This window comes from Nannizzia gypsea, genomic scaffold (assembly GCF_000150975.2).
Source record: "Nannizzia gypsea CBS 118893 supercont1.10 genomic scaffold, whole genome shotgun sequence".
Classification (NCBI taxonomy): domain Eukaryota; kingdom Fungi; phylum Ascomycota; class Eurotiomycetes; order Onygenales; family Arthrodermataceae; genus Nannizzia; species Nannizzia gypsea.
In genome coordinates this window covers 335,065-345,622 of record NW_003345192.1, presented here as the reverse complement: position 1 = coordinate 345,622, position 10,558 = coordinate 335,065, and the positions used below count along the sequence as shown (strand labels likewise).

Here is a 10,558-nt window from a genome sequence, read left to right as displayed (position 1 = left end):
AGGGTTTCATGGGCCCTTCAAGGTACTGTTAAAGTTCGATGGGACCTTCAAGTACTTCCTTCTTTTACCTAATCATCTTGTTTGATCAGCTCAACGGAACCGTCCGGATTGAATGATGACGTCGGAATACCGTTATTATCAAGGTGTGTGTCTACCGTTGCCAACAAGCAGGGCCAGCGGGACAATCCGAGATATCGACAAAACGAACAAAAAGCTGTGTTATAGCAGTGAATATGATTATGGACCGAGGACTGCCGAGAGTGGGTGATGAGACGAATGACTATTTATGGGCCGACAATAGCTACAACTACCATCGACTAGAAGAGATCTGCTTGCTCCTCCCACTTTGTACGATGACTCATTACTATTGAGGAAGGAAGTAAATGCCTTTATTTAATAGACATTCCTTCTATAGTTGCAACATTTAGCTAGCTTTTCTGGTTACAAGTTAACTCAGGGGTTGGTCTGGCATTGGATAGTTATCACTAACATCATGACCCATCGGGATCTTCAAATGGATCTCCCGACTGGTGGGAGTTAGGGCCATGATGACGTATAAGCTCCTCTAATGACTTCGAATCTCTAAATCAATACCTTGTTTCTAGGCCGCCATTGATAACCCTAACAGCTGTCCCTTTCGTGGGATCCAGCTGTAAGTTTAACCTCTCTAATGTCCCATCCAAAAACACATATAGACTAGTAATTAAGTATAGAATGTTCATTGACAGTATAATTTAAATGAATGAAGAATTAACATTAGTAAAGCAGAGTAAAACTACCTACTTGCTAACCCACTTTAGCGTAGTGTTCGCCTTTCCATTTAGTTTACAGACTAATCTGGTATCTCTTATAACATATTTTTATTACTCCTAGGAGAGTGGTGGTACCAAGAGTCAATATAAATAATTACCATTTCCATATTGGGCTTGTGTTCGACAGTCATCTTGGCTTCAATCGCAATCTTGCTCTTCTCGGCGCGGAACGCTGTGGTTCAGGTGTGAGGCGAGTATCTTCTAGGCCTAAAAGCAATTCAATTTCTGTGTTAGCAATGTTCTTTCCTATACTAATTGTGTTTTGGGCTCAAGAGATGAGCTATAGAGGGTCATTGGCAAAGGGGTATTGCCTCGAACATGACATATCTTATCGGCTATTCGGAATGGAGTTAGTAAGCAGTCCTTTCTCCCCACTCATTAACTCGGGCTATCTGTCTCCGGGTGTTCGTTCTGATAGCCTTCCTGATAGTTAGTCTGGGATATGCCAATTGTGATTCTGTCTAACTGCACAGTTATTGCTTCGAATTCTTCGATATGTCGTTACTTGTTTAAATGTGGACCAGCTGTACGACTTAGTAGTTCGGCTGGACGACTCGGTGAATGCAACGTGACTCACTAGTTAACCCCCGCAATGCAAGGCTAGCTGGCTAGCTTGTAGCACCACAAAACCAACACTTCATCCATGATATTTGTTGGATAACTCGCAGCATGTTCAGCAACCTATTAGAGTTATCTAGCGCGCCAAGGCTACCCAGCGCTCTGGAACGAACACGGGGCGGAAGCGGAACGGGATCCACCCGAAAAGTTTTTTTTTTTATCAGGCACACAGACACAACCTTTAATTGCCAAACACCGATAACAACTGTGGAACAGAGTATATTTGTTAACAGCTGTTACACCGACAAATGTATCTAATTTGCATCTGGCCCGTCTCAAACGGCTCCATCCTTCTAGTTATCCCTCCTTTTGTCCTCCCCAACCCCTTCAGCTCCGCCATCACAATGTCTAAAGTGCGCTCGCTCTACAAGAGAATGTGTCTGTCTGCATACCGCAGGGCATCCATGTAGCAAGCAGGGACAAACTGCCTTGGAGCATTCCAGTATTTACATTTGTGGTACTATTTATTCCCTGCTGTGTCATTGCCATCGGAATAAGTAGCGTAGAATCTGCTTTACAAACCAGCTCCTAGCGCAGAGTATCGATCAAGTAGGCAGACAGTGGTACAATTATCTAACCAGTGGACGGCTTTTCAAAATTTACAGCGGATAACGACCTAGGAGTAAGTCGGCGACTGATTTTCATCAGACTTATGTAGACTTACTACGCAGTGACGAAGGTAGTAACCTTACAACGAATAAACATTCTTGCTGTCGTCCAAGGGTAAAATGCATACCGTCCAGCCAGTTTCGCTTCTTGGGTCATTCGCCGTCCATTGCAATAAACCCAGGGGCAGTGTAGGTCGAGCATCAGGCGGCGTTGGTCTTTGTAAAATTCTTGTCCCTGTCCTCGGTCCCATCAGTTAAAATGTGCGAAGAATAGAGTAGAAAAGGTCGTCACATTGGTAACAAGCAGAAGAAGACTAATAGAGATTCTCAAGAGCCGACCGGAACTTGACCTTTATAGAGTGGTGCCTATATTACAAAGGGGCTTGAATAGATGTATTCTCACCTTGCTCCAAATATAGTATTTGCTTAGGTATCAAGTTGAATCACTTTTAGACGTATTCACAAGGGCTAGCTCGATCAAATGAGGAGACATGTTGGATTATGGCTACTCCTCGAGGTCTTCACCTTTCTCATCCTCGTCTTCCTCATCTTCCTCATCTTCAGCGTCATCCCTCTTTTTGCTATCAGGAGATGGTATTGACATGCTGTTTGCGAGGTTGATGGCCAAGGTGTCTTCAGTTTCGTCCATCTCAGTACTTGCGTCATCGTCCTCAAAGGTCGTAGATTTGTTAAACACCTCGGGGAGGTAGTGGTCAGACACACGAAGAGCAAGGTTTATAAGCATTGATCGATGTAAATACTTGCCAGGGGCTGCCCATATGCATCCCCCAGTCTCAACCTCTTGCACCCAGTCCAACCTGCCCTGGTCTTTCAGCATCAGGTAGGTCATGACATACCGGAAGTAGAGGTATCTTTTAGCAGGCCTGTTGTGTCCAAGGAACGTCAATGTCTTGCCATGTAGAACCTAATGTGTGTCATCAAGTCAGTATATACTTTAGTGCTTGGTAGGTAAGGAGTAGGGGGTCTTCCTACGTTCCACTTGGCTCCATCGGCAGCGACGTGCTTGAGGAGGGCTGGGTCCGTGACAACGAGCTTCCATTGGACGATCTCGTCTGCGGCTGATGGTGCTTTCGTTGCTACAACCACTACGTTTCCCATGTCCATTGCTGTTTCGATGTTCTTTTCAAGCATGAGACCTAGCGTACGTTAAATACCATTTAGCGACGACAGGGCGAATATAAACTCACTATTTCTGGGGTCATCTATAGTAACTGCCCCAACCCCGAATAAGTGGGCGACCGACCTCTCCTCAAGGCTCTTGGGGACTAGATGAGCTGCTCGGACTTCCTTCGACGAGAGCCACCCTAAGACATGACAGAATGCGAGTTTGCGTGGCATAAAGTTCGTTTCTTCAGTTTTGGATGTCCCGTAAAAAGTTTCAACAGCTTGCCGGAAGGCATTTGCTTTGAATTTCGACTTCGGCTGGTTTCCAGATGCTGATGCTATCCGGGCCACCATGGCATCGACATATGCAGACTCGAGCTCCTTATAATGAGGCATTGCAGTCTCCATGTCTTCTTGCACGAGTTTCCTCTGGCGTTTGATAACATGGATCTCCCTGTTCAGTGGCCTCGACGCGAGTGCTAGATCTTTGATACTGTCTAACGCCACAAGTGGTGGCAGGCGTCTAAGACGTGAGAGATCATGGATGGCAGTTTTACAGTCTTCAATATAGTCGACTTCAGATTCAAGCGCGTCGATCTTGGCTGCCAGAAAATCTGAAGAGGTAGAGACACACGACGCGGAGGAAGCCTAGCGCATTCGCTTCCTCGACTCTTCCAAAGTCGTTCGCTGGTTGTCGGGGAGCATGGCATGGTAGGCCTGGGGGAGGTGTTCTTTTTCGGTATGCTCGCTCGACATTATGAGATAAGAGAGGAGTGCAGTGAAGTAAAAGTCCGAGGGCACCGTCAAAAAGGAGGCAGAAGTGAGAGACGAGAGGGTTTCAAGTAAGAGCTGACGCGAGTGTCTACTGTGAGACTGTGAGAACGACTGTAGACTGAGAACTACCGTGAAGTGAAGACGACCAGACCAGGAAAAGAGAAAAACAAAGAGAGGACTTTGGAGGATATTGGAAATGCTGGAGATATTTATACCTCGCTAGAGGAGCTAGACACGCTAAGCGAGAATCTGGATAGGACAGGACAGGACAAGCTGACCGTCGACATCCTTCGAACAGGTGAAGTCATGGACTACGGTGTGTTGCTCCTGCTGTCCTGTTGCCACCTTTCTGGCAACCGCTCAACAGTGGAATACATAAGCCATCGGCTATGTCGTCATTGACCACAGTTTGGCATATGCTACATGACACGGCATACTTCCCCAGAACTAGTTATCGCTCCAGGTAAACGATATAAAAGGGTGTCAGATATGCTATGTCAGTTAGCCAGTCATCATCTTGCTTAACCCAACGGCCTCGCACACTTCGATAGTTTTTCAACATCACCATTCTCCTTATACAAGGCGAGAAGAATGTTTTGGGTATATATAGATCACCGATAATCAATCTGGCGTAGCTATAGTAGTCCTGGTGGCCATGCTTTAAGTCCAGACCGTATTAGCATGTATGGTCCATGATTTCTACTATAACCAGTTAACCATGCAATTATAGCTCTCTCCGTATAGAGTAACCAGCGGTAACTTGTTAACTAACTACCTAGCTAGTTAACTAAGCGCACAGATCTTGAGCCTCAAAGAACCTAGTAATCTAGTAATGTGAAAGTTAATGTTGGTCAAGATGTCGGACACCTTCATTAATGATGATGATGATGATGACAATATTATATTGGAGTCATGACTTTTAAGCTTGTCATATAACTAGCCAATGATAATAAAAGTATTAAAATACTCTAGTTACCTAAGCACCTCTTCTCCCAAGAACTGTCAGGATTAGTCATCCACTTGTACAGGCCTTTGTGTCCCATGGTCAAATGGTCAAATGGTCCATATCCCAAGTTGTAAGAACCACAACTCGGGATAAAGACGGGTCCGTGCGAGGATGTTGTGCCAGGACGGAGTCAATGTCCGCGATGGTATGGGTCTTTTTGAACGTATTTGTAGTGCTGCGAGTCTCAGAGCCATGGAATATGTAGAGTTGCAGTAGGCCATCGAAATGCTTTTTGAACTCTACAATCCAAACGTTGAGACGAGACAAATTGGCAATGATGATAGTCGGACGGTGATTCTCGTTTTGTCGCAGTGCGGAAAAGTAAACTAAAGAAAGGGCCTGGATAATCTTTCCAAAACCGCACGAGTCGTTTAAAATACCACACTTGATGTTAGATGCCTCTTGATGGAGCATCCAAGATACTCTTTCAACCTGCCAGGCGCGGAGCGTGAGGTGATCGCCGACTTTGGGGTTCTTAGGGTCCAATTGAGGATCCTGTGCTGCAGTGATATATCGCCGTCTGAGGTGCAGGTCTTGATTCTGGGCTGTCGATTCTTCTATTTGCTTAATTAGAAGTGTTGCCCCTTCCCCAACCGACGATGTTTCCGCCATATCTTCATGTGCTGCACTCGCTGCAAACATCGCTGAGCTCATGTTACCTGTTATTTCCTTTAATTCCTCGCTGGAAACAGAGGCTAAGGATATGATGTTTTCAAGGATGCAGCTGCGTATAACTGGTGACGTTTTGCCTCGAAGAAGTGGCTTGGCCGTGTTCTTCGCCAACAACTTTCCTATTCTTTCTTCACTAATAGCCAGAGACTTACTGGTTTTGCCTTGGATGACTTCATCATGATCAGCCATATCTTCGTGTTTGGAATAGCTGTCACTAAGATCAATATCGCCTATATGCAGATTTAGTATACTGTTAACCACACGTCCATTCTCAGATATTACAGTCTACTGCCCTCGCGTCCATTAGCAGTTTCAACAAGGCTTCCGACGCAGTCTCTCCAGCGGTGGCTGGGCTTGAAGTGACATCCTGGTGCATATATTTGGCAGGTATAGCGGGTTTAGCAGCTTGACGGTTCGATTTGTCGCCAGTTGACCCTTTTTGATAGTGACAGGCTAGCGCATACGCACGATGAATATCTTCGCGGGCAATTGTTGCACCTTGATTATCAAAAGAGGAGCCTTTTAACGCATTCCAGGTTGCACGTGCGAATAAGCTGGACAATTGTCCAGGCATAAAAGCGTTGTTCGGTTGTTAATTGAGTCTTGGTGGGATTAATTAGATGAGCGTGTTCGTCTCGATCCATGAGATGGCGAAGTACTTGAAGAGTTTTTGTGGTAGCCTTATCTTTAAGACGGTATTTATTTACCCATCCCTCTAATAATTGTTTAACTTCATTCTTTTCAAACAATTCATCGAGCTCACGGGTATTGTGCATGTGAAGATAACCGCCATGAGAGGTCGGGAACTCCGCGTGCATTTGTTGCCCTTTCCACCATTTATTAACCTAAAATGCTTAGGGCCACCCACAATGGTAAGCCGAGCTAAAATTTACAAATATTAGCAGTGGGTAAGTATAGGCCAGCTCGGCTAGAGTGTGACCGACCTAAGTCCATCCTGACAGCTTTTGCAAGACGCCTGTGCCGTAACAGGCTAAGGATTGTTCTTTTCCTGTAGGGTGAGGCTGGTTGCTGAATGTGGTAAACGTGGCTATCAAGCTTCCCTAGGGATTATGATGCTAAAAAGGCATATTTCATCGCGCAAAGCTTTGGCTGACACATACATTGGTATCGATCGAATGAAGAGCTGGAGGGTTAAATAAATATCAACCTGGGACCAACTTGATTTCCCGCCCATCCCTTAGTAGACACTCACAGAGTGGAGGATACCCTACCTGCAAGACTCAGTACATCAAATTATAGCTTGTTTTGTCATTTAAGGAGTGATAAGAACCCCAAAACATACCTTTTTGCTTGAAATTGCTTGCATATAGGAAGAAGGAAGGAGAAGAGAGAGGAAGGTAGAGGAAGAGAGTGGAAGAGAAGGTGAAAGGAAGACCGCCGATAAATGAGACAGCGGAGTGAGATTTGAGGAAGCCAATGGGGAATAACGCCAATATTGACAAGAGCTCTTGTCACATGGGAAGAGTGTTCTCATTATATCAACTTAGGCCCAGGTTAAAAAGAAGAAAAACATTGTGTGGTTTTGTTAATGGGTATTTAGATTTAATCAATGTTGTTGATTGGTATTGATTGCCCTAGTAGCGGATAGTAGCTTTGAGAGTAGTCAACTGTATATTTAACACCCATGTGATAAAGGACACATATGTTTAGCCCGGGTTGGGGACTAGGCTGGTGCTGTGTGCTTTGAGCCAGTATTGTAAAGGAGATGGATGTTGGTGTTTCTGGTATGGGAGACTCGTAAGTCTTTGGGCGCAGATCTTGATATATGTGTTGGGAGATGTGACTTGGGTAATGGATATAGGGGTATTAGCATCAAGAGTAACAGACTTGCTCTGTAGGGAGCGATGATGTACTTGGGTACTTTGGTCCCAGTTTTCGATGACATATGATGGAAACGTAGCAGGCATTCGGCCGTTATCTGCTGGGCAGATAGATGACGGTAACATACCATCAACTATCGACATCAATCAAATGATATCTATCATTGCTCATGGAGCTCTCCAGGAATATTTATAAATGGCGGAGTAATTGGGTTGTCAGGAACAGTGGCTAAGCGTGCCTTGGTGAGCAGTGTGACTAATAGTAGACAAGGAAAAGCCTCGATAGTCGTTGTTTCTGCTGGTGATAGCAGATCTCTCCGTTATTTCGATGGATACACAAACGGCATCTATTTAACTGCGGTTGGTGCTCTTCGACTGGGAAGGGGAAGGGTAGCCATCCAGAATACTCTAGTGAGATATTCAACGTCTCCTTATGCAACGGCAGTCCTAGCTAACGAGGAAGTAGACGGCTGGCAGGTAGTAAGGCTTAAGAAACTGTTCAGCCATTGTCATAATTACGGCAAGGTTGGCTCATACGGCTTAGTCCAGTGGGCTAGGGACTGGGCACTGGTGAAGCCGCAGACCTCGCTCGTTTTCCATGGCTGAAAAATCATAAGGGGTATTCCGCAGGGGTCCAAAGGCCTTTCCAATGCTTCTGGAGTGAGACGGCCAATGGTATCTACTCTTGAAAGACTAGGACCTGTCACTGTCACCACCGACATCAACCATGCTTGCCGAGGCGATCTTATCACTGAGCTGCACAGCCCCGGAGGTATCGTCAACCGTTTAGGCATGGCTAGACAGAATGATAATGAGACTTCTTCAGGTTAGCTCTGTTGCACACTGAGATTTTGCTTCCCGGACATTCATCCAATGTCATGGATGAGCAGATAACTAGCTAACATTCACCGCCCTTAGGGGTGAAGCCGGCGTTGACAACTAGACCATAACTGTAAAAGATAGTAGGATCAAGAATTACTCGGGAATGTTTGTGAGCTGGCAGCTTAGTCTCTGGTGAACAGTGATGCTCATTAAGCCAGCAAATGCAACAATAGCGAGAAAGCTTTCTGGATCCCAGATAGAGACAATGTGGAGATATCTTGGGGTCTTGGAGTAACTAGTATCCACTGGTCTTTGAAGACTCGGTGGATTGCCTTCTATCTCTGTCAGTTTCAGTCGTGGTTTGTGGTGTGGTTCGGATTTATTTACCTTCTGCTTCACAAACCCCCTGGTAACCAGTACAGCTGGTTTTACCTTGTTAATTAGTGATCGATAGCCTAAAATAGCCATTTATTTGTTCGCTGGGGTCAGCGTCGAACCCTGGTGATAGCGAATGGCTGTGTGCGTTGAGAGTATCTCCATACAAGCTACACTTCAGCTCTGTAGCTTTTTATAGCACAGTGGCCTAAGGAATCATGATCCAGACTGCGTCGCGTCATCAGAATCACGAGCGAGTGAATGTGTTCGGCTGGGCCCAAGTGGCAGGGGCTTTGTCAACCGTATCGTTGGCTAACCGTCCGGATGTCTCGGGTGACCGGTGTCTGTTTGAACCAGAGTAGTCATGGGCTGACCCAGGGGGACAGGATCAATCCAGATGCCTTGCTTGTTGAGACGATAAAGAGTGTTAACTGTCGAACTTGTCAACAGCAAAGACCGACCCTCTCGCTAACTGGTTAGTTAGTCAGTTAGTTAATGGCCAACGAGTCAGCGAAGTGGATTTTCAGGAGAACCCGCAGCCTAGGCTTTACCCCTGTAACCTTGGGCCGAGAACATCCATTCGTTATCTTGCCAGCTGAAAGGTCAACTAGTTAGCCAAGAAAAGCCGACGCCATCCAATCCACGAATGGTTAACTATTGGAGTGATATTAAATACTAGCGCCCGCATCCTAACGAAAAGCATGACAGGGATCCCTTAGCCGTCGCTCTTGAAAGTCAAAAGACATAGGCAAAGTTATGTGCTGTAACAAGTCATCGTATCAAAGAGCCAGCTTAGATACAATAATTTTTAAACCAAAGCACCAAAAATTCATGAACGAATGAATGCCCAAACTGTTTTTATTGGTCGGGCAAAAAATAAAACACTAGATACATAACTCCTTTCCAAATATGAACAAAAAGGCCAAATCAAAAATCTAAGAAGCGTAGGCCTTGCCGACAGGGGTGAGTTGGCCACCCTGAACGAGGTCGTCGGCCATGAAATAGGAGTAACGGGCAACACCAGGGTTGCTATCGAGCCATGGAAGAACCTGGTGCAAGAATTGAACCTGAGAGCCCTCGTCTCCATCTCCGCGGAATTCGGTGATCCAGACCTTGTCAATGTTGTATTTGTGGGCCAAGTTGATGGAATCGGTGATGTGTTTCTTGAAAGCTGGGACATTCTGAGCAGAGTCGTACCAGTGGACGTTGAGGAAGTCGATGTTGCATTGTCCAGCGCAGCCGTCAAGGAACTTGGTCAACCAGCTGAGGCCCATCTCGCCACCACCGTTGGAAACTGCAGGAGAGCCAATCGAGGCCTTGCCAACAAAGGGTTTCATGTATTCCTTGTGTGCCTGGACGGCATCTTGGGGAGCCATATTTGCCTGGGATGGGATATCAGGCTCATTGAAGCTGAGGACGTATTTGCAACCGGTAGAGAGAATCGAAGGGGTGGACTTGGCCCAATCGCCGAAGAATTTCTGTCCCCAGAGCATAGGGGTGTAGTCGATTCCACTACCGATGTTATTGGAGTTGGAGCCCCAATTGTAGGCCCAGGAGGAAGCAGCTGTTCCCTTGAAAGCAGCAACAGCCTGAGGATCGTTGTAGGCCATACCACGCTTGCCTCCGTTACCACCCTTGAGCGGGGCACCGATGACAGAGCTAGCCAGAGTGGCAGCGACGAAAAGAGTGTTGAAGGAGACCATTTTCGCGATAGGGTTTAGAATCAACAAATGCTTGCACAAAAGGTTTCTTGATGTGAGCTGATGAATGAATGACTGTAAATAGCAGCAAGGTAGGGATTGGCACGCCGAAGCGTAGTAAGGAATGAATGGGAGACTTGAAGGAGTGAAGTCTGGTTTGTTAAAGAAAGTTGGGAGGTACAAAGAGAAGGAAAAAGTCTAGGAG

General features: G+C 46.0%; 4 protein-coding genes across 4 annotated transcripts; 1 reads left to right on the top strand and 3 right to left on the bottom strand.

The window, feature by feature from the left end:
* Positions 1 to 2,543: 2,543 nt before the first annotated feature.
* Positions 2,544 to 3,571, bottom strand: MGYG_08730 (hypothetical protein; the record flags this gene model as incomplete). The annotated part of the gene is made up of 3 exons (XM_003169135.1): positions 2,544 to 2,963; positions 3,032 to 3,195; positions 3,247 to 3,571. The coding sequence occupies 3 exons, from the start codon at positions 3,569 to 3,571 to the stop codon at positions 2,544 to 2,546; spliced, it is 909 nt and encodes a 302-aa protein (XP_003169183.1).
* Positions 3,572 to 4,982: 1,411 nt separating this feature from the next.
* MGYG_08729 (hypothetical protein) lies at positions 4,983 to 6,942 on the bottom strand (the record flags this gene model as incomplete). Its single annotated transcript, XM_003169134.1, has 7 exons — positions 4,983 to 5,734; positions 5,768 to 5,845; positions 5,898 to 6,169; positions 6,275 to 6,300; positions 6,737 to 6,759; positions 6,829 to 6,847; positions 6,919 to 6,942. 7 exons carry the CDS (start codon positions 6,940 to 6,942, stop codon positions 4,983 to 4,985), a joined length of 1,194 nt encoding a protein of 397 aa, XP_003169182.1.
* Positions 6,943 to 7,514: 572 nt separating this feature from the next.
* MGYG_09204 (hypothetical protein) lies at positions 7,515 to 8,406 on the top strand (the record flags this gene model as incomplete). Its single annotated transcript, XM_003169133.1, has 5 exons — positions 7,515 to 7,575; positions 7,743 to 7,867; positions 7,934 to 8,026; positions 8,087 to 8,282; positions 8,375 to 8,406. The coding sequence occupies 5 exons, from the start codon at positions 7,515 to 7,517 to the stop codon at positions 8,404 to 8,406; spliced, it is 507 nt and encodes a 168-aa protein (XP_003169181.1).
* Positions 8,407 to 9,588: 1,182 nt separating this feature from the next.
* Positions 9,589 to 10,356, bottom strand: MGYG_08728 (hypothetical protein; the record flags this gene model as incomplete). The annotated part of the gene is made up of 1 exon (XM_003169132.1): positions 9,589 to 10,356. The coding sequence occupies one exon, from the start codon at positions 10,354 to 10,356 to the stop codon at positions 9,589 to 9,591; it is 768 nt and encodes a 255-aa protein (XP_003169180.1).
* Positions 10,357 to 10,558: the final 202 nt, after the last annotated feature.